The sequence below is a fragment of the Pezoporus occidentalis genome, unplaced genomic scaffold, assembly GCF_034315485.1.
Source record: "Pezoporus occidentalis ecotype Australia unplaced genomic scaffold, CSIRO_AGI_Poc_V1 ctg113, whole genome shotgun sequence".
Classification (NCBI taxonomy): domain Eukaryota; kingdom Metazoa; phylum Chordata; class Aves; order Psittaciformes; family Psittacidae; genus Pezoporus; species Pezoporus occidentalis.
The window spans coordinates 2379768-2402518 of record NW_026912918.1 but is presented as its reverse complement, the minus strand read 5'-3'; the positions used below and the strand labels follow the sequence as shown (position 1 = coordinate 2402518).

Here is a 22751-nt window from a genome sequence, read left to right as displayed (position 1 = left end):
GAAATACTCTCTTTGAAAGATTCACTGTATCCGCTATAACTGTTTACTTCTGTCCATAAGTGATGGGAGAGGCAGAGCTCGCAGTCCTGGGGTTGTGCGGCCCGGCCCGTTGGTGCCAGTCCCCGCTGACCCCTTCCCTGCAGCGTGCGTTAACCGCTGCCGCCGCGATAGCTTTTCCCCGACCAGCGGGAGGAGCGGACTCGCTCTTCAAGGAAAACCTGGCGGCTGTGGGGTTGTCTGAAAGTTCGGTTTTGTGGCTGCTGGGGGAGGATAACGGCGCGGGTTAGCGGGTGACCGGCTGTGCCCAAAGCGATGCCATGCAACCGCTTTGGGATGATCCCGCAGCCGCTTGGCGCGGGGGCGTTCTGCCTCGCTACGCAGCGGGGCCCGCTGGGCTGTGACACGTCCGGGCACGCTTCCTGCCGGCGCCTCTGACCCCGCCTCAGGCGGCCGCCCCTGCGGGCCCGCACAGGCCCCGGCCCCGGTCCCCGGGCGCTCCTCGGGCGGTGCCGCCGTTTCCCAGCGCCCCGCGCGGCGACGCCCGGCCCGGCGCGGCCCTCGGGAGGAAACGCGGAGGCGCCTCCGGGCGCGGGCGCTCCCCGCCATGCCGCTGCTGGTTAACGGGCAGCGGGTCGACCTGGCGCGGCCCACGGCGGAGATGATCCGCGCTTACCCGCACCTCGAGGTGAGAATGCGGCGCGGGGGCGAGCGGCGGGGCCCGGGAGCAGCCCCGCCGCCTCAGCAGGGCGAGACGGGTGTCGGAGCGGGGCGGACCCGGGCTGGGGTGTCCGCGCTGAGGTATCGGGCACCGCCGCGTTCCCCGCGCGTTGGCAGCGGAGGGGCACGGGGTGACTGGGACGAGCGGAGCCGATGTCCCTGAGGAAGGCCCGCGGTACCGGCCTGAGGAGGGTCGCGGCGGGAGGGCGGGCGGGCTGCGGGTCCCTCGGCTCCCTCGGGCTGTCCCTTTCTGCGCGGAATGACGACCACCGTGGTAAAAGACTCTTGGGAAGGTATTAACCTCCCTTCCAGAACATAAGCGTTGTAATCCTGTCGGTGAGCCCGGAACTGCCGAGCAGAGCTGCTTGACAGGATGTCTCTGGTCCAAAGATGTCTTCAGAGAAAATGATTTTTTTTCAGAAAACCAGTGGAAATGTGATAAAATCGTGAGGCGTTTTTTGGGCCCCGGGGTGGAAACGCGCTCCCTGCCGTGTCACAGCACTGGTGTAGTCACAGCCCAGGAATTTGGGCTTTCCTGCACTAGGCTACCGAATCGGTGTTTGATCGAGTACTAAATAAATACATTGGGTTGTGGCAGTAGAAGACAGAAACTTTTTAATTTCAGAAGTTTCCTGATCAAGCTTCCAAGCTCAGTTCTGGTGCTGTCTGATGCATCTTTGCCAAGGCCTCTCGCTTTCTTGTTGTGCTGCCATTTTATCATCTTAAGGAAAAGGGTTTTGTGTGTGTATGGAATGCTGGGATTTAACAATTAACTGGATCAGTGGCAGGGAGGCAAAAGATTCTCCAAATTCAGAGTACTCCATAACACAAAATACGTATATTTCTCTCTGACCTGGATCCCTTTGCTTTTCAGAGGTGGTGTTTCTGTCAAGTAATGGATACACCTGAGAGTTCAGCCACTGTAGTCTCTGTTATCATTTCCCTTTAGGAAAAGGCAAAACTTCTGAGAAGTCAGCCTGCCCAAATTGTGGAGCCCAAAGGTCTTCTCTATGTCCAGCAGAGAGAGTTTGCAGTGACGACCCCTAAAGATGGTGTGTAGGAATGTAAAGGTTTTTTTTCTTCTATTGCAGCAGTGATTGTGAGAGTGCAGCTCTTATGATGTTTCTCTCCTTTAAAATAGGTTCAGTTTCCATTCTTGGTTCAGATGATGCAACTACCTGCCATATAGTTGTGCTCCGACACACAGGTACTTTTAAAGGATGTTGAGAATAAAACCTGTACCCCTGAAGTAATGAATTAGCATTGGTTTATGCTACCTTAATAAAATAAGCTACAATTACCTCTATATAAAATTGAATCTCAAAAAAGTCACTTGGTGACTGAATAACTTGTCTAAAGAATTGGTGTGTTTGCTGTCAGAGGTTCCATGTTCTGGTTGCTCATTGAGTGGATCCTAAACTTGATCTGCTCCCATGGCCAGGGGCAGTTGCAGACTGTGGTGGCTGTGTTCAGCAGTTTGCCCTGCAGGGTTTGATAACAACAGGGCCAGAACTTGTGGAAGGATCCTGGCAATGTGCCTGGGTTTCTGACATCAGAGCCATGCCCAGGTCCTGGTCCAGAGGGCACTTGTGTGCTTCATATGAGCTCTGGTGGGTTTATGGTGGGGCACACAGAGAGGTTATTGCCTCAGTCAGCCCATGTCTTCTGCTGGAGGCCGCTGTGCTGCGTGGTAGCAGTGTGCTGGTGGATGTAGCTCTTGCACTACTATGGTAGTGTAAACTGCTACTGATCTCAATTATGGTAACATAACAGCCTCCAGCAGTGATGCTGATGTCTTCTCTTGTCTTCCTCAGGCAGTGGAGCCACCTGCTTGACACACTGTGATGGGTCAGACACAGAAGCTGAGGTGTCCCTGATCATGAGTTCAGTAAAATCTTTCTCTGACGCCGCAGGATGTGGAAGGTCAGCTCTGCTCTTACTTCTTGTGCACTGGTTTTCACAAAGGTTACTGCAGTTTGTAAGGTGGGGAGTTTTTATGTGATCATATGGGGTTCAGACACAGCAGTTGTGCAGGAAATAGCTCTTGATTGGGAACCATGTGTAAACTGAAAGCGATTTCCTAACTGATGATTTTGAGGGTATTTTTAGCAGCGGTTTCTGTCCCGAGTAGTGTCTCTGTAAAACGTCATTGTGAGGATTTGTGTTTACTGGTTCCCAGTTAACTTTGGTTTTAGATATGTGAAATTTTCCAAAGAACTGCTTTTGGTTTTATATTTTTCCTTCCAGGCTGATGGTCTTGTAAATGCATGTGGAAATTAAAAAAAAAATAAAAATGGGGGGACAGGACAGTGGGGGGCAAAAAAGCTCTGAAACAGAATTTAGCAAACCAGGTCCTTTCTGGATGTGAAGGGTTTTGCCCCTGTAGTTTTCTAAGAATCAATTGGCTCAGAAGATACGGTCTCAGAAAACCTCATGATTTTTCAGGACTTGTCTTTACATAGACACTGCTCAGAGCGAACCCTGCTGTATGGTCCAGAGTAGTTGTGAGGAGGTCATGGGGGAAAACTCTTCCTGTTTAACAAACCTTTTCTTGGGAACTGGAAGGTGGTTACCACATTCAGTCCAAACCAGAGGTTCTGACCATGGGAGATACCTCGGGGCTGGAGAGGATTGCATGTGTGTAATGCCTCTTGATCTGTGCTGTTGCCTGGGTGATCCCTGAAGTGTCGAGAGTGAGTTACTGTAACATGCTCTGGAATGCAGACCAGCTTGGTCCATGGGACTGTAACCAGGGAGGCTTCTCTGATGATTGCTTTGCAGTTTGGGGGGGGATTAATTTGTAAAGCTGTTCACTTTGGGATGTCTTTTTAATTGCTGTTTCCTGTTATTCCATCTCTGTTAGGCTGGAAGTGCACCTAGTTGGAGGTTTCAATGATGATAGGCAGTTATCACAAAAACTTACTAATCAGCTTCTTAGTAAGTTCACGTTTTTTCCACTCTCATGTCCAAAAAAAAACCAGTTCTGATTGGATTTGGGTAAAGCTTGTTTGTAATCTGAGCCCCCTCACTGAATTGAAAGAGACCTGGGTTTGTTTTGAAGGGTGTTTTCTTTACCTGAGAACCTGCTGTGGAGAGGGGATGGGCTTGGAGCCTCGCCTGTGACAGGTGTGTGGGGTGGAGGCTCTAAACTTGCTTTTTCTTCCTGATTTATATTCTGGCCTCTAGAAATGGGGCCAGTTCAGCTGGGCTTGACCCCAGCTCTGCGGCCGATATGCTGCATGATCTTGCTCAAGTGTTGTCACTGTCTAAATCTATACACGTAGTGACTTCATCAAGTTACCATTCATTAATGTGATGAGGGAAAATTAAGTATTGTTTGGAATTGTATGCTGAAAGATGCTGTGTCTGTTTATAAAACCCCTAGTCCAGAGAAGTGACTGTGGTGCTTTACAAACAAATGGGAAAAGTAAAGCACCTTGAGCTTCCCTGGAGATGCTCTGGCCTCTGCTGAGCACTTCTTGAGCATGGAGGGGGCTTGGCTGGGCTGGGGCAGATGTCAGGAGTGGAGGGAGGTGGCCAAGGGGTAAACAAGGAGGAAAACCAAACTGGGAAAAGCCCTGGGAAGCACCCCCATGGCCGTTGCACCATTGATTCCTGGTACCTGTGTTACATGGTGTGTGAGGGTTCTGTAAAGAATGAAGTATTTTGATTAATATATTTCTTTCAACCTAATGATTTTCGTGCAGTTTGAAACAGTAACACTCTATTGCTGTTACAGCTTTGAAAGAGAGTTGTTTGTTACTTTTTCCTAGTGTGTGGGGTGATGAAAAGCAAAATTAATTTGTAGCTAATGAAAGACTGGGTTTGTGCACTATATATGTAACACGTGAGGCAAATACATTTAAATGCAAGCTGTTAAATGACTAGTGAACTAAAGCAGAGCTGCTGTGATGCCAGAGCTAAACCAGTGTCAGTAAAAGGAGGAGGTGGCACAACACTTCTAGCATGTTCTTGCCATTACAAGTGGCTGCTCTCTGTAAATACTGTTACACTTAGTAGCTGTGGCTTTAATTTCATAGTTTGCAGCAAGTCTGCCAGATGCTCTTTGCTCTGTTGCCTTATCTAGGGCAAGGGCATTAGGGATCTGCCACCATCCCGCAGTGCGAAGCACTGGCAATGCCCCTCGTCTATGTACAGCACCTGCTTTGCCTCCAGTCAGTCTTACCCATTGCTGCTGTCGTTGTTGCTGTAGGAGCATTCGATCTCCAGCCAGATGATGTTCATCTAGTGACTTTCTGTGTAACAGGTAAGAAAATGGTTCTGTGGGTTTTGAAGTGTCTTTTGCCACTGAAATAGAAGTGCAGGGGTCTTTCCACCCGTGGCTTTTTCATTTGTCCTGTAAGAAAGAGCAGCACGAGCTCTCCATGGCGACTTATAATTTCAAGGTTTATTGCTGGTGGTGTGTGTGGTGATGTCACATAGACGATGCAGCAAAAGTTCTTTGCTTACAAAGTGCCTGTGCTTATTGCCAGTTTATTTCACCACCTTTGTCCTGTTGAAAGAGGCTGTGTACTGGTGGGTGTCTTAAGGAGCAGCTGAGAATGATCCTTATAGACCTCTGATTTCCTTCCTGCCCGTCCATATGGATTCATAAACTCATCCAGTCAGTTCATAGTGTGCAATGTCATGTAAAGGAAGAAATTCTTCTCTTCCTGTTGCGTTCAGGTCCCATGCTTATCACTGTTACAGCTTAGCACTCTTGGTGATGTACAGCTTTGACACTTGGCATTGTGGCAGTTTTGCACTGTGGGTTTTTCCCTGTAAATTCCCTGTGAAGGAAGTGGAGCAGCTGTTGACTGGAACTGGCCATGCTCTTTGGAGATAAGGAGTTCTTTGGGTCCCAAGTGTGGTAGTGCTGACCTGAACCACCTTCTCCATAGTTCTTTTGGCAACATCATGTTCTCAGCGTTCATCAGTGTTCTTTGGTAACACACAATTAAATGAATGCTGCTTAGAAAAATAATCCAAAGCCCAGTGAGTCTGACAGCTGGGTTTTTTTCTTACAGAGCTAAATGACAGAGAAGAAGAGGATATTCACTTTCCAATAATTTATGGAATAGGTGAGTTAAGTTAGAATTCAGTTGTGTTTTTGTAACTAGATTGCTTTTCACATTCCAATAGTAAATGGACAGCTGCTAATGACTGGTTAAAACCTGTTCTAAAAGTTAAGTGCTGCTGCGGGAGGTGTAGGTACAGGTAGAAGTTTTCTTCTGGTGCCCAGGGAGGTGGGTGCACACATGGAAGTGGCTGTGCATGTGTACAAGCAGATTTTACTTCATTTAACTGTACTTGGGATTTTCTCAGTGTGAAGCTACTGCACCGCTTTTGGGATTGGAAGTCCACCTTCTTTTCATTGTTCATTCTGTGCTTTTTCTGATTAGTTTCAGTATCTCTGAAAATGTCCTTCTGGAACAGTGAAATGCTGCCAATGTAAAGAAAGTAGAAATAAACTCTTGTAGGGTCAGGGGTCTGTGGCACTGAGAAATACCGAACAGTATTTGGTGGGTTATAAAGTTCCAGCTATGCAGTTGCGCTGGGGACGTGGCCATTTGAAACAAGTTCTGTAAGAATTAATTGTTTCTGCATTTAAACTCTTATTTTCTACCAGCTGTGAATGTCAAAACAGCAGAGATTTTCCCTGCAACCTTCCCAGAAAAAGGGCCAGATGAGGATTTGCGTTCAGCCCATGTATTAACAGGAGCAACGGTGAGTAAAAATAACAGGGAGGGAGGTTTTTGCTGGGAGACCAGTTGGGGCAGTGAAATGTCAAAGAACTGAGGAAAAAAAACCACTTTAGTGATGTTGTGTCACTAAAGGAGAAGGATAGAAGCAGAGCAAAGGACCAGACCATTTCAGCAAGGGGGTGCCTTGTGCAGTATAGCTCCTGTGTGCTGTGATGCCCAGGGGGTAACTTACATAAAGAGATTTCAGGCCACAGGCGTAATCCCATCCTGCTCCTGCTGCGGACGGTTTGTTGCTAGAGTTCCGTGTGGCGTTTGTCAGAAGAACCAGTGCAGTAGGATAGAGTGGGGCTGAGCTGGTACGTGCAGCATCCAAGACAGAAGCTGCAGCTTAAGGCCCTCAAGATGAAGTGCACACATTGGCTCTTGCTGGCATGTAGGCCTTTGTCTGACTCAAGCTTCCTGTGTTACAGCTGACAAACATCTATGATGCAAAGATGGAACAACTGCATATCGGGCCTTATTTCTGGAGGCCGTTCCCACACGTGGATTTCTGGTTGCAACAAGATGATGAACAGATTTTACAGGTATCTGACACTGTCTTTTCTCCTTCTAGGTGAGCAGAGAGAGGGGTAGGGTCTGTCAAAACTTGTCCCACGGTGCTGCTGGGAAGGGGGGTACTGTCTTATTAAAAGGCAGAATAACGGAGAACTTTGTGCTCAATATCAAGCAGCTTTCGCTCCCGTCTTGTCTTTCAGAATCTTTCCACTTCGCCCCTGGCTGAGCCGCCCCACTTTGTCTCCCACATTAGATCTACACTAACATTTCTAAAAGAACACCCCTTTCCATCTCGCTCCCTGTTTCCTGACAGGAAACCTCGCATCTATAAAAAAAACGAAGAAGGGTTATGGGAACAGGTTTGTTCTGACAAGATCTAACCTGGAACCAAAAACCACGACTGCTTTAGGGAAGCACAGTCGTGCCAGCAGAGCTGTGTGTTGCAGAGCTGCTGGTCACCAACACCAGTGTCTTGCACTTTTCAAAATAAAGTATTTTGCCAGAAGGAACTTGCTTTTTCTGCGTTACTTACATAAGAGACAGTGCTGCTTTGGAAAAAGAACTGGCCTTGGTTTATGTTCCGTTGCTCCAGTGAAGTAATTCAATGGGCACAGACAGAGAGGTAGCAGTGCTGAGAAGGTAAGGAGGTCTGTTGTTACACTGGTAAGTACTGCAGATGATGATTTTCCGCCCTAAGTGATGGCAAGCAGCACACATTTAACACTGATCTGTAGGGAAGTGGCCTGCAGCAGTAACTTGATGCAAGAGTAATAATTTGAAGAATCTTTATTGAAACATTCAGATAGTATCTAAAGAGTGAAGCTTATTCCAACAAAACTACCGGTTTTACACTCCCAAATATAAAAACATTAAAAATTAATCTTGGTGGGGATAACTTTATCCCCAGCAAATTACTCTTATTAACATACTTCATTGCACCAAAGAAACCCATGAGGAAGACCAGGCAACTTAATTGTGTTTGCACTTCAGAGAAACGGCATGCTGATTTACATAAATAACCCCAACAGCAAAATCACCCTTGTTCATGGCACCCAGTGTCAGATCAGAAACAGAACAATGCAACACCCCCAGATTTCACTGATTATCAATCAGAGACAGTCCTACTATTGCTACAGCCATCATGGTGTGCATGTACCTGCCAGGGGGAAGAGTAATAGCCAACCAAAACACCAGTGAGGCAAAGTACAGTCCTTGTATCCAGTTCTACTGGGATGGGGTCTTTTTCTTCAGATTCCTTGGGGAAAGGAAGCTGTTACAAAGATCTCCTTCCACATGAGGCTCTGACAGTTTGCAGCAAAGAGATTAAGGTAATGGGGGGGGGGGGAAGACAGTACAGCTTAACTTTAGGTTTATCCAAAGCTTTGCTTTTTCATTAAGTAGTCCAGACAATATGAAGTTGTGCTGTAGTGTAAGTAACCTATAGAATTTTATTCTGTACAATTCCTACCATAGGTAAATTGCTGTTATTCAAAAAATAAGTGTTGAACTATCACAAATGTATTGGGTTTTCAAGCTTTACTACAACTATCTTTAAAAATACACAACAGGAAGAACTCCAGTTACACTACAGAAATGTGTTCAATAGTATTTGGTTTACAAAGGCCGTGCAAAGGAAAATAATGGTGTGTTGGTGATTCTTTCTGGGGCAGAAGCGAGGTTTCAGCATGCAGAGGCACTAGTTCTTTCTAAAAGACTTAAAACTCGTTAACAGAGTCTCCACTTACCTTGGGCCAAGCTGGAGAAGGTGGCTGGTGGCAATGTCCTGCTCCATGCCTACCTCAGCCAGCCCTGCGCTCACCGTACCACAGCCCTTTGGCAACCTTGGTTACAGGGGAAAAACAGCAGCAAAAGGAGCGAGTGTGACTGCAGCGGGTGTTCTGCAGGAGCTAAACTGGATTTTAGATATTAAAAAGGTGAACAATTGGCAGTTGATTTTTTTTAACATATATTAACATCAAATAAGATCATTTTGTAATTATTGAGTGCAGCTGTATTCTTAATCATGTGCATGGCTGACTGGTTTGTTAGTAGCTATTATCATGCTTAGATTCCTACAGGAAAAGTAACTGCCAACTGGTTTTACAAATGGTTATGAGCACTGAATAAACTTCACTAGTACTTTGGTGACACGGACATATAGAGGATTAAAGCAACTGTAACACATGTACAATAAGACAAACCTCTGTCCCATGGGGGAAGTTATATTTGTGCAAAATCCCAGTTAATAAGTTACAGTAGCTACTACTGTATGAGTGTGTGGCACTGTTCACATCTTCAATGCATCATTAATGCCCTGCCTCCTGGGCACGGGCGTCCTCTGCAAGGTCCAAAATCCACAGTCGGGATTTTATCTTTGACTTCCTTGTTTCTCTGCCTCCGTGCAGTCACGTGGCGGTTGGGCACTCTGAGTGGCCTCAGTGTCTGTTGTTGCCTTTGCCACCTCCTTCTGCTCCTCCAGTTTTTGTGTATCCAGGGGTCCTTGCTCTTGGTTAGGGGACAGAGCTGAGGCTCTCTGGTCCGTCTTCTCCAGGTCATCACAGTGGCTGACGGAGCTGGTCTCACTGAGTGCATCAGAACTTCTGAGAGACCTTTTAAAGACTTTCTGACCTGTAAAGTGTTTGAAGAATACAGCACTGATGGAGGGAGCAAATGCAGAGTGTGGTTCACACAAGTTCAGTTTCAAAGAAAGCACCTGAATTTGACAACCGCAAAGAAACTGATTGATTGGTTTTGGATGCAAACTTGTACCCTGAACATCAGCTGCAGTCACAGCCTGGTACTCAAGGGGCTGCTTTATCTTGTCTACACAGAGGCTGTTGAGATTCAACTAAAAACCGAGCTGCCTATACAAAGTCCTTTTAGGGTAAAACCTTGCACTGGAAATCACAGGCTAGAACCAAACCAGCTGAAAAGGTGAGTTAAAATGATGGGTTTCCCACCACTCACATCTACATTAATTCTAACACAACTGTGCCACAAATTAAACAGATCTCTGCCTTAGAGTTACTTTGTCCACAAACCATTTAGGTAGTAAAAGAATCGCAGTTGCTCATATACATGATTATACATTATGCTTTTATCTCAAATAAAACTTTTGGCTTGTTTACCCACTCATTTTTAAAACTCTAGAACCTCATAATAGTCCAGAGAAAGATTCTCCAGAGTCCATGGGCAAGTTGTCAGTTACTGGGATAACAGCATCTTGCAGTCCCAGGAAGAATTCTGAGGGAGAACACAGACTGGGGTGCTGCTGCATGCCATGCTTATATTCAAGTTTTAAAGGCGGACTTAAAGCATCAGAAGAGGAGCTCCAGCTCCAGCTATTACAAAAGATGGAAAATCATGTGGGCCTTCCTGTGCAGGATGTTTTAGCAAGTTTTAGAAGTAAAACTAAGACATGGAAACTTACCAGGGAGTCTTTGCTTTGTGAGGCTGGAAGTAGGAGTTGGTGGTGGAGTAGTGCCTGTTCCTTGGGCTTTTGATATGTACATAGATTCCGTGGATTCCAGAGAGCCTCCAGGTTAAAAACAAAAAATACCAAGTTAAATATAGCACAGACCAGACTAGTTTTGTGTTCCGCTGCAGGGACAAGGTATGCAACAATCTTATTTTTCATGCACATTTCTGACACTGCATGTGCCAGGCTGAGGTGAACCTGCCACTGGCTGTTAATCCATCTCCCAGTATGCAAACTGGGGACACACAAAGATGAACAAAATGTCTCCTACACTCCCTGCACAACACTGCTACATCCAGTTGTCCTCCCTCCCTCCCTCCTCCACTGGACACCTGAGGTGTCCCAGCTGTTGGACAGTGTGCATGGAAGGGCAAAGTATTCCCAAGGAAACCTTGCTGTTCTCCACCATAATCTCCCCGCTGGTGCATCAAGACTCAGATAGCAAGCTCCCAGTACAGCAGGAAGACTTAATTCAGAGACACCCAGACAGCTGGGCTGTTTTTCTGGGGCCGACAGACACTTGGCCAAATTCAGACTCTGCCACAGTTGTTACAGTGCAAATTTATGCTTTTAGAAAAGTACTGCATTAGTACGTCAGTCTGCAAGTTGTAAAAGGTCCAGACAGTTCCATTCACAACAGCAGACATGAATTACAAATATATGAGTAAAATAATAGTCTTTTACATTGTAACACTCCATTCATTGCTGTCTTCCCCAAAGCCAGGTCCATGCTAGTCCTCAGCTAGTTTTCACCCGTCCTTGTCAGGCATCATATTCCTCAGTCTGCAAACCAGTGCTTCAGTGTGGCCAGTCACAGAAGCAGGATATCAGAGACAGGATACCTCTGAACAGGATATCAGAGACATCAAGTTCCAGTAGCACTGTGAAACACGAGTGCTGCTTTGCAACCACCCTGAGGATACACTAGTATATACACAGGGAAGCCACGCTGCCAGCTTACATATTTACATACCAAACATCAAACTGCTGCAGTGCATGTAGCCAGAAGTCACAGAAATGATTCCTCTATTAATAAATCCCAAGGTCTAATACAGCTTTTTTAAATGTGACTCAACATGCAAGAACAAAAAGTAAACTGCACAGGAAGGATCAAAGATTGACTTATTCACAGAAACAGTGAAGAGCATGTTCTGCATCTTGAGGGCGAGTTATGTCATGATCAAATCAGCCCAAGAAAGTGTGTTGCAATTTCAGTATAAGATTGGAAAGAGTTCTAATGACAACATAACATGGCTACAGATGCACCAAGTCCTACCTGCTGTTAAATTAAATGTTCTTCCCTTTGGTGAGGCTTGGAATGGAGAAAACCAGTTCAGCACAGAGCCTACTACAGGTATCTGTCGTAGCAGTCCCTGCAAAGCACACAATCACTGGCTGGTGAGCACACAACCCACATTGTGACAAGTTACTTCAAGTTACTGGATAACTAATGTTTATGCCCTTACCTCTTCCAGGAGTCGTTCTTCATTTGCTTTCTGAAGCTGAAGTTGTGCTTCCTGTATCCCTTTTCTAACAACTTCAGTCATGTTTTCCAACAGCTAATAAAAACCAGAAATTATATTTTAAAATATATTATTAAGGCTTGAAGTTGTCTTTTTAGTTCAGGTTTTGATTGTGCAGACACAGTAGTCAGATATTATTCCAATTTAAGAAAGTATCTGACAATCACTAGTTCATTCTGACTGCAAATTAAAGAATGTAGAGGCTGACTGCACGATTTTTAAAAGCCACACTCAGAGAACAGGATGTCGATTTGAACAGGACTAGAAAGTAGTTTTCTTTTACTTGGAAATGAGCCTGTGACCCAAATTCTTCAAAGATCTGCTCACCACATAAGCATTCATCAGATGCTGAATCTGACAGATTTTTAGGTTTAAAGAGCACAGTTTGGCTTCCAGAAGTACCCAGGACTTAAACCACCCCCACAGTTAAGTCTGACCAGGTATGTGTCAGTCTAGGTTTAGCTTTAGTTTTCAAGTTTAACCGGTAGCTCATGACTGCCAGTCTGATCCCAGCATCAGTGACGTTTCATACCACACAGGACAGGCGGCTCAGTGGATGAACTGTAGGGGCAATAAATGAACAAACTCAAGTAGTCAAAAAAAAGTCACAGTTTTGTGCCAGACAAAGACCAATTTCCATAACCTAATATGGGGTTTAATATTGCACAGTGGAATATTAAAGGCATAAGGTCAGCTGACAGGCACTTCCTCCAAAATGCTAAAAACCTGGGTTACTGTTAGCTAATAAAACCAAAGGAAAATGAGGAAGCTGCTCCTTTTCCGTGGGGTAGAGGCAAGCCAGAACTGACCACCACAGCAACTGAACACCCCACAGTACTGACTGCAGAAGGGAGTGCAACGGGACTACAGTTAGGGTACAGAGAACCACCACTGGGTTTTCTGGTCCAGTCAAGATGTTTGCCTTGAGTTTTAGTTCTGCCTTTTAACGTACTTACCTGATTGTCCTCAGGGCTTGCTGATAATGAAGTTTTTTTCCTAAAAGCTGCCCTCTTGCACCAAACACCAGTTTTCTAAATGATACATCAGCCTCAAAGATTGGTTTTCCTTCTGTTTTGGATCAAATAGTGTGAGCTTCTTTCAGAACCACAGATTTAGTGTAGCTGGTTACAAGGACTGCACCTTCCCTAGTTCTTCACTATTTGCTCCACCTTAAAAGCTTCAGGATCAGAGTGGCCCATGTCCCAGCATTTGATTCCTAATCTCTCAACTACTACAATTAAAAACCAGAAGATGCTCTACAGGCAGAGCATCCTTCCTCTCACCCACAAAGCAACATAGGAGTCAAGGGCGGGCAGAGAGTCTCCAGAAAACAGCGCCAGAAAAAGTTTCATTGCCAAAATCAATATATTCCCATGGGCAGAAATAGACAAAGGGTTTCTGAAGTTCTATTTATTTTTAGGTGAAGAAATAAATGCCCAACACTAAAGGAATGAAAGGATAGACGTTCATTTGTAATGCAAGTCATTTAGGAATTCTACTTCCTAAAACATACGGAGAACTCTCACCAGGTAAATGCTTTTATGAAATGCTTTAGTTGTATCATCAGCTTTATTACTTCAACAGGTAATTTGTAATTTCCATTTTTAAGCTACCAATTTAATTTTTTTTCCACACATTTTAGGGCACAGTCTCACCTTAAAGCTGGTATAGAAACAATCTTGATCCCACTGCATTTAGCTGTGATGAGAAACACCAGCTCCAATCAACCCCCCCCATCCCTTTTTTGGTTTTCTGCCGATTTAAACTGGAGTGATAAAATGAACTGATTTCAGTACTACTGAAGTTTTCCATTAGAACTACTGAACAGAGGACCATGAACATAAATTGTGACACCCTTACAATATCATAAACCTTTAAACAAAAGTTCTCCTTATGTGGACAGAGATTACCACTTCCACGGTAATTCCAGGCAAGTGCAGTTTTTACTTTCACAAAGAACAAAACCATGTCCTGAAGCCAGTATGGAAAGGAAAAAATAAAGGTTCTGGAAAACTCTGTGATTTATTAATACCTACTCTTGAATTTTCTTCAATTTCTCTGCCTGTTGCTGCGATTGTTTCAACTAACTCTGACAAGTCCAGATCCTCAGTTACCATGCCAATGTAAATGCAGTTCTTCTGCCCTCCAAATTCTGGACCTGTGAGCACAGGGAGAATCAAGTCTTTGTGATGTACAAAAATCCATCCTCACAATAGTTGCACTGCTCATGCTTGCAAATCTGGAAATCTGAATGCATACACACATGCTTTGGTAATTAAGGACAGTATCTCCACAGGTATTTAATGATGCAACTAAAAAACCTCAGACCTGTGGGTTTTCAAGAAGATAAAACACCTAGTCAAAAAAACAGCGGAAATTTTAGACAGCCAAGGGGTTGTATAATAAATACCAGCGTTGAATATGCTTCAAACTCATTACTTTCTGCCATTTACAGGTTACTTGGCTCCACAATTATAGTGCACTTCATTTTTGAAAGCTGACTAGAAAGACATCAGAGTTTGAGTACACACATGACTATTCCTTCAGCTATAATGTGGCACTGTGTCCGTGTGAAAGTGCTGCTAATCATCATGAAAGTCATCTGAAGCTTTTAATGCAGCCATAGAATGCAGTGAACTGGTCAGTGGGGTTTGACGATCTGCTTTCACCAGTTACAGCGCTGAGAAGGCTCAGTTTACAGATGTAAAAGAGGAACACTGCAGCTTTTATTCTTTCTGACAAGGAGACCCTTTTTGGTCTAGTTACCCATAAGTCAGTTTTCACAAGTGTTTTTGACAACAGTGCACCTTGCTCACACCCTGCTGAACATTTACCAACTGAAACAGGAATGAGGAGAAAAAGTTACAGATGTTGTTTCTACAATAACCATATATATAGCAGTGTGACCCTAACCTGTGTACAAATGACCTACTGAACCATTACAGCACAGACAGGAAAATGACCATTAGCTTGAACAGTCATATTTTAAGTAGTGCAGTTACCCAAAGAAAAAGTGAGATCCGACTCCAGTTCATTTAATTTCTTCAGAAGTTCTGTATTGATTTTTTCTAGTTCTTTTTCTTGTTCGTCATCGTTCTTCCCATCACTGTGATAATTGTATCTTCAAACCAAGACAGAAGACAGTAACTTCGCTTTACAGTATGTACAAAAAGTATATATATATATTTAGCATATTTCTACAGATTTCTGTATTTTATGAACTGAAATCTCAGGACATCACAGCTTAGATCAACAAGTTTACTGGCATTTGTAATCAGAGATTTTGGGGTGGGACAAGATTGCTGCTGCAAAGGGAACTGAACACAGTAGATTTCTAGGTAATAGATTGATTGTACTTTAACTGTTCTGACTATTCAGAATCCTTCTCAGAAGACTGTATGAGAGAGTCAGACACTTGAAGGGTTAAGTGGTAGTCAGTATTTAAATGAAGCCCATTATAAATAAAATGTAAGCTGCACTTGTCTAGATAAAGTAGGATGGACTTGCATGTTACATTTCCATCTAACAGAGCCACATGCTGCCTGAAATATTAAACTGTTGCCCTAATTTCTCTAAACAGGTCTTAAGTTTTTTCTTAAAAAAACAAAAAATAAACAACAGGACTCAAAAGCTTCAAGTGGGTGCAAAACCAGATTATAACCAGCAAACACCTCCAGATCACCACTAAGGAGACCCTGCATTCCTTTCTGTTCATGCACACGTTATCAAAAAAGATAATAAAAAAATAGGCAGCATTCTACCTTACAACACCTAATCCTGGCCAGCTGAGATCTTCAATATACAACAGCCCTGGTGTTCTTCTCACTTCTTGTTCAAATTCTTCTCTCAGCTGCAGTGTGCTTGTCAATACTGGTATCTTCATTTTTAAGCAGTCTACTAACTGATCAATATCTTGTATTTCAGTTCCTAAAACTAAAGAGCTGATGCATTAGTGCATGATAACAGTGAACAGGTGTCACACAGATGTCTGAATTAAGCCACTCTAAGTCAATCATAAATATAATTTACCGATAGCATTGAAGTATCTTTATCTCTGTAACAGTGTTTTTTTTCTTTAGTTATCTATCCACTGACACATCAAAATGGAGAGACCCAAGGATTTCATTTAAAATAAGCTAACAAAAAGGATTTCCTGGTGTTACAAATTAAAAAGGACAATACCCTTTTTCATTACATCCATAGCTAGCACCAGAAAATTCCTCTTCCCACAGCCAAAGAGATGACGAATCAACTTCCATGCTGGTGTAAAACCCAAACCAAAATATCACAGCATCACCAAGCAGTTTTGTTCCAAAATCTACTTTTCTGTGTACACCAGGAACCTCGCCCATCAGTGTCAAGTGCTTTGATAGCCTAAGCCACTCACCCCACGCAAGCTAAGAGGCGATACCATGCAACACCCTACACCTTGCAGCAAGTTGCTCTATGCATCTGCCAAGTCTAAATGAAGTATGTATACAGTGATGGCTTAAACATGGCATTTAAGATATTTCCAAAACACAGATAATTTTTTAATTCTCTCCCTCCCCCCATCTGTAATTTTAGAAAACCCTAGAGGTTTAGTAAACAACTCTTCTAGTTAAGTAGCTATATTTTGAACACAAGCACCATTTCAGTGTTGAAATACCTGCACAGAAAGGTCAAACATATTGAGTTAAGGAGCTGAGAGAAGGAAAGATAGGGATGATTTATCCTTCCTATTTCTTTTATAACTGTTACAAACGAAGAGCTTCTCCCTTTGAGTTTCCTAATGAATTTAAAGTGATCAGTAGAAGGCTTTCTGTGCAGAGGTAGCAAGGCAATGTCACTCACAACAGCTGAACTACCACTAATGCATCCATTGCCAGGGCAGAGCAGGATGATAAAGCTAATACAGTGTTGTTTGTAAGAAAATCCTCACCATAGGAAAATTCACTAAAGATTTTCTTGAGCTTATACAGCAGGAGATTATTGTACAATTCTCTAGCAAATCCCAGTTTTTACAAGTGGCTGAATTAAGTGACTGTTACCTGCAGAAGTCATTAGTGGGCTAAAACGCACACATGTGCCTTCATCTTCCAGTTCTACCACATCCACGCCGCTGGCTGGAACCAGCTGTGCCAGCTGCTCTCCTAGCTGAAGGGATATGGCACAGTTAGAGACGCACGAAGCATGGTCTGGCAGTCACTGACTCAGGCCTGGACCCTTCCCATAGTTAAGGGAAACCGTATGCTAAACAGAGTTTTCTGTATTTCTCAAAATCACCCTCTGTAACAAAATGCTTTAGCTTGCTGGTGATGTGACACAGTTCGGCATAGATTTAAAATCCTGAAAATTCAGGATAAACTACAAGTGTTACAAGTCAGAAGTTTCTACCAAACTATCACTGTCGTTTAGTATGCCACCATTATTATGCAATAGATCCAAACCAGTTATAAACAGTTGCTTGCTCAGGTCTCTGAAAGCATAGGTTTCTAGAATTACTTTTCCTGAGACGTGGCAAAGACTGTATTTGTGAATACACACACACTGGCAATGAAGCATCAGCCGATTTTAAAACTCCTGAAATTTTCATATATTCTCACAGACCAAGGAAAATAATCCACTACCAATAACTTAAGATATAATTTCAGTAGTAATTACATGTAAAATAATCAGAAATGTGAAAGCAACTTTGCCTCAGAGCAAATAATCTTTTAAATCCAGAATGGCCGCTAGTTTTGCAAAGGGTATCGGGTCAAGAACAACTATCAAATTAGTCTACCTGAGGTTTGATAGTTACTGATGAACCCCTGGAAGCATCCCACTTCTTTTTTCCTAAAGAGAAAGAGCATCCATTCTTACCCACTGATTGAAAGTGTCATAAACATGTCTTTCGCTGCTTATTATGGCGTGCTGAATAGTTGAGGCCTGTGCAGCACGTGAGGTTTGATCTGAATCCAAAGATACAAGAATCACAGAAGTGGATTTTTATTTACTTAATTAAACAAAAGGCAACCTAAAATTTAGATAAAAGACAATTACATTTCCTAGGTAATGTAACACATCTACATGATCTCCTGGACTTCAAGCAGACTAACAAGGACTATTATTTGTTTCTTTTATGGTATTCTGAACATGACAAATACTAGAATAAATCAGGTAACAAATAGTAAAATACCTAAGTTTTGAGGTTAAAATGCCCCAGTGCAAATAAAACCAGTATTTTCATAAAGCAAAATCCTGTCACAAAACTAAGGAAGACCTTCCCCCATCAGTACGCTCAAACACAGCTTGCAGCTTACGAGACTTCCAGCATCTGCTCTCAAGATCAAAATCATATGCAAATCTCTCCTCACTCAAGAAAATGACTCGTTATGAAAATTTAAAACACTGCAGTCTATCTAAAAAAAGAAGCTATCACATACATGGATTCTATCCCTGGATTACAACCAGCATTCACAGCCTTTTTCAAAGCATGTTACACAAGAGAAGTACGTAACATGTACTTCAAACTCATTTTATGAATCAGTAGTTTATAGTTTTTTTTTTAAAGAGAGGGGTTTATTATTTTGTTTTGTCTTTAAATAAATCACATACCTCTATTTGAATATTCTTGGAAGAACTTGAAAACCACCACTGGTGAACTCAGCTCATCTTCAACCTTAGAAGAAAAAAAAACAACCCAACCACCAAAACTTAAATCCTTAAAAAAAAAAGTGACAATCTATTTAACACTGTGTATAATGCATTAGGCTGCTGAGCAAAGCAGATCATTTTGTGTTGACAGCAGTAACAATGTTCAGAGTATCTCAGTATTAGAAGTTAACTCTAGGAGTGCAAGTAAATGTATCTGTAAACACAGGAAAGTAAATCATCATTCAGTTTAAGCAGAAATGTACTGATTTAAGGTATGTGTAATTAAAATTTGGGCACTATAAAACAAGGCACCTAAGCATGTTCATTAGCAAATACACTGTATTAAACAGTTCATTTAGTTTTAAGTATTTTCAGATATTAATGCTAAAAAATTCTCCTGGAAATCACCCTAGAATCATTAGAAAGTTCCAGCAGGAATAACAAGACTATAACTGATCTTGCTTTGGGGATAAGGGAAATGGACTGGGCAGCTTTTGGAGGCAATCTGAGGCTACATTTCACAATCCTAAACTCACAAGATTTAAGTAGAAGGGGGAAGTGCTACAGTAACTTGAACTCCCAAGGCCACTAATACTCTTGGAAAAAGAACCTTGACAAAAATGGTTGTTTTCACTCGGAATGACCCATGAGTTATCTACTGCTCCAGAAAACCAAGCTGACTATTTTCTATACATCAAGTGTCAATTAAAATTGGGAGTAGACGGGGGAATAAAACCACCAGATCCTGTTGAACAGGACATCTCACAGAAACTAAATTTGGAATTGATACATTAGATGTAATTTCTAAAGCTATTTTTGGTGTAAAAACCTCGGCTTGGATAGTTTTTGCATACAATTTCACAGGGTTCATATCTTCATCTCAACAGCAGGGTAAGATACAACCAGACTGTGTTAGGGAGGCTTATGAAAACTGGTTTCATGAATGTTTTAGTGAACAAATCCATGCTTTAAATGGAATTGAATCCATCTCTGGAAACAATTTCTGCATGTTTTTCTGTCAGCTCCACTGAGTGCATGAGCACACAGCAATGGAACAAATACAGTCTAGAGTTCACACACAACCAAGTCACAATTTCACTGAGCACCAGAACTTAACTAGAAAGATACCAAGTGTCTTCAAAACAGTGATTATGATTTCAGTAATACTGCTAAATTTTTTTCTAATCAGTTATTCATATCATTTAACAAGCAAAGACTAAGCTACACAAACAAAGGATTAAATGCAGACTGTACCGAAGTTTTAATGAAGTCCAGGTTTTTCAAGTTCTCCAGCAACCTTTGACTCTAAAAGACCGCAGCAGAAGAAGAAAAAACAAATGCATAGTTTTAGAAATTGAAAATTATTCTGAAAAACATTAAAGTCACTATCACAATTCCTGTTTCTGAGCAAGCCCCTACCATATATCAGCAATTCATCCACTTCTTATCTGTAAATTTGTTGACAAAGTTCCAGAGATCTTATAACTTCGTTGACTAACTAAAGCACAGTACGTATCAGAACTGTTAATTTTCTCATTGCTACCATAGCAACTGGCTTGGATGGCTTTCTAAATTATTTTCAGTAGAAAAGATATTCTTAAATTGTGGTTTAAGACTATTAATAGGCTAGTATAAAAGCTCAGATCAATCTCACATGACACAATTTTAATGACTAATGGTACTTTGTCATTCTTTTAGGTCTTTGCCAATAGCTTCTTCACTAACCATTACAGACACTTTCCATTTTGCCTTTCTTTGATTTTTTTCTAAATGTTGTAGCTTTAAGGAAAAAATGCTTTGCCAATAAACAATGCATTTTTTAGCTAACACATTATATTGGTTCTTACTAGGGTAAGGACTCAACTTCAGAAATAGTGCAATTTCCACTGTATCTGAAGAAATGTTTTGCAGTCCTTTTTGTCAGGCATTTATAATTTACTATTACTTAAATCAATACAATGCCGAGTAGGAAAATGAGAAAGTCTTTCTCTGAACAGCTTTCAAGCAAAATTGTTTAAATAAAGAAGTGACAAAAATGAAGTGATTTTGTTACTTCACTGTTCAGAAAGAACAAAGATTAAGTCCTTCTCATTTAAAAAAGAAAATACTATCTAATAGTAAAAGCACATCCCTTCCCCAAACACTTTTTACTCTGCTCTCATAATTTGTAACACAGTATGAACCAATATGCTATACTGTCAACAACTACAGTATTTTTAGTTGATTCTTCTACAGTGCATCAAATAATGAAAAAAGATGTATTAATGGCTACTATAAAAACATTCCTAAGTATAACTGCTTTCTGGATATCACTTGTACTATCCTTGCTATCTGAACTCTGTTTCTGCTTGGAGACTTCAACTACATCAATTGGTGAGGATTCTTAACAACAGCCTCTAACCCATACTCAAAGAAGCATAGTATCCATAAATAACGTGCCAACCAGCTACTGCTTACTAATTGTGAGGCATGCTTTATCCTCTCCACGATCCCATCATGGCCCAGGTACTGCAAGGAGAGCCACAGTGGCAGGGCTCGGAGCTTCTCTACAGGCTGACTTGATGTCAGCCCAGCTGCTAAGGACTAAAGGGAAAAACAAACAATAAACAAACCATTATTAACCTCTCTTCAATTATTCCAATTTTGCAGCTTACGGAATATGCCACATCTTAAATAGGCAAGATTTTGCAAATTGTAATTTAGATGCTTGTGAAGAACAAGGCAGTACACCACAATCAAAATTATAGTTTCAAGACTCTGAGAATAATGACTGAGAAGCCAAACATACCAAAGATGGATCCTCATGTCGGTAGAGTGTCACTGCAGGTACAGCCGGGAGGCCCAGCCAGGAACCCAGAGTAAGAGTCATGCTGTCACATTTTGTAGCAGCCTGAAGATTATTACAATGAGCAGAATAGAAGCCATATAAATTTTAATAAGATCATGACCTTAAAATCTAGAGCACATTATTAAGTTTCTAGATATAGTAAGACATACCAGTACAGAAGAGGAGACATAACCCAAGGCCAAAGTTGCCAAATTCACACTAGAAAAAGAAAGTGGGTTTAGCAGATATTAACCATGTATTAAGAATTAATATTTTAATCTTCAGTTTAAATATTTCCTGTTTATTTGTAAAGGGAGGTAATTTTTGCTTGTGTATTTTTCATTGGCAATGCAGAAGATGTTGCTACTTGCTTTTCCAAAATTGAAAACCCTAAAGTAAAAATCAATTTCAATCTAAAAATGTTTCAGTCCAACCCTTGGGGAAATCATTCCCCAAAGTCCTACTTATAATTCAGCACTGATGTGGCATCAGAAATAAACAGCATGCAAATATAACACTGGTCAATGAAATAGCAAAAGAAGCGGAGCCTCTACCCCAGGCCAAAAACAAAAAAAAAGAAAAATCTTAGAGCACTGGAGTCTTCATTAACATTGTCTAAGTTCTCAAAACTTCCTATTGGTTTAATCCTCCCCTAGCTATGCTGCATGCTGCATTTGCAGCAGTCTTCTTGACAATGCTGACTGAAGTGTCATCTCTTCCACACTCGTTTCATTCTCCTTTCTCATTCTCAATAATCACTGTATAATGTCTCCCCTGACTTATCCTATAAGGTTCCTTTTAATTCATATTCCAGGCTCTTCAAAGCAAAGGCAGGTAAGATGACCATCTGAGTAAAAGTACCCACTGACCTATGCTGAAATAACCACTCCAATTAATTATTCTCATATATGTAAAACAATTTGTGACAAAATTCTTACTACTTAAAATGCTTAATATGACAAAGATAAAGATGATCCTATGGCTCTCTACTAGCTGGTTAGCTGTAAGATTATGTGCTATCTGCTATTCTTGGTAATGAATACAGTTCTACAGAAATAAATGTCAAGTTTCATACCCTTCTACATGAAGCCACATGTTATACTGCTCACAAAGTTCCTTCAGTCGGCCAAGTTTATCCGTGTGCCCAGCACCTGGAGTCCCTTTGTGGAAAAGGAAAGAAGGCAATGACAAAAGATAAGCCTGCAGACTAGGACTCTACATAAAAGGACTTCCTGTACTGTTGTCAAAAAAGTCACACAAGAGCAGGATGGATGATGTTTGCAAAGAGCCCACTATAGACATATTAGTATCTGGTGTGTTGTTACTTA

General features: G+C 42.1%; 2 protein-coding genes across 5 annotated transcripts in view; one reads left to right on the top strand and one right to left on the bottom strand.

The window, feature by feature from the left end:
• The first annotated feature begins 514 nt into the window (after positions 1–514).
• On the top strand, positions 515–7486 carry NTAN1 (N-terminal asparagine amidase). Of its 3 annotated transcripts, XM_062635322.1 has the most exons (10): positions 515–685; positions 1667–1769; positions 1859–1924; positions 2532–2640; positions 3581–3654; positions 4931–4984; positions 5745–5798; positions 6347–6444; positions 6893–7006; positions 7178–7486. In XM_062635322.1, the coding sequence occupies exons 1-10, from the start codon at positions 605–607 to the stop codon at positions 7355–7357; spliced, it is 933 nt and encodes a 310-aa protein (XP_062491306.1). In that variant the 5' UTR covers positions 515–604; the 3' UTR covers positions 7358–7486. The 3 variants fall into 3 exon arrangements, with proteins under 3 accessions (XP_062491306.1, XP_062491320.1, XP_062491314.1); XM_062635330.1 differs by lacking the exon at positions 1667–1769 and having other exon boundaries at positions 551–685; XM_062635336.1 differs by lacking the exons at positions 1667–1769; positions 1859–1924 and having other exon boundaries at positions 549–685.
• Positions 7487–7748: 262 nt separating this feature from the next.
• Positions 7749–22751, bottom strand: part of PDXDC1 (pyridoxal dependent decarboxylase domain containing 1) — a 102640-nt gene continuing 87637 nt past the window's right edge. For both annotated transcript variants that reach the window (XM_062635309.1, XM_062635302.1), the window contains exons 9-23: positions 22499–22583; positions 21594–21642; positions 21385–21486; positions 21054–21179; positions 19851–19901; positions 18558–18621; positions 17823–17911; positions 17009–17114; positions 15740–15911; positions 14981–15099; positions 14015–14136; positions 11922–12014; positions 11732–11828; positions 10408–10512; positions 7749–9605 (exon numbers count right to left, since the gene is read on the bottom strand). In XM_062635309.1, coding sequence (XP_062491293.1) covers positions 9346–9605; positions 10408–10512; positions 11732–11828; positions 11922–12014; positions 14015–14136; positions 14981–15099; positions 15740–15911; positions 17009–17114; positions 17823–17911; positions 18558–18621; positions 19851–19901; positions 21054–21179; positions 21385–21486; positions 21594–21642; positions 22499–22583 — 1640 coding nt within the window. In that variant the 3' untranslated portion in view covers positions 7749–9345. The remainder of the gene's footprint in view (positions 9606–10407; positions 10513–11731; positions 11829–11921; positions 12015–14014; positions 14137–14980; positions 15100–15739; positions 15912–17008; positions 17115–17822; positions 17912–18557; positions 18622–19850; positions 19902–21053; positions 21180–21384; positions 21487–21593; positions 21643–22498; positions 22584–22751) is intronic.

Excerpts from the sequence above, each read along its gene's own strand:
- NTAN1 (XM_062635322.1), top strand. The coding sequence starts at position 605 with ATGCCGCTGCTGGTTAACGGGCAGCGGGTCGACCTGGCGCGGCCCACG. Across the intron at positions 2,641-3,580 it reads GACGCCGCAGGATGTGGAAG|GCTGGAAGTGCACCTAGTTG; the intron begins GTCAGCTCTGCT and ends CATCTCTGTTAG. Across the intron at positions 6,445-6,892 it reads ATGTATTAACAGGAGCAACG|CTGACAAACATCTATGATGC; the intron begins GTGAGTAAAAAT and ends CCTGTGTTACAG.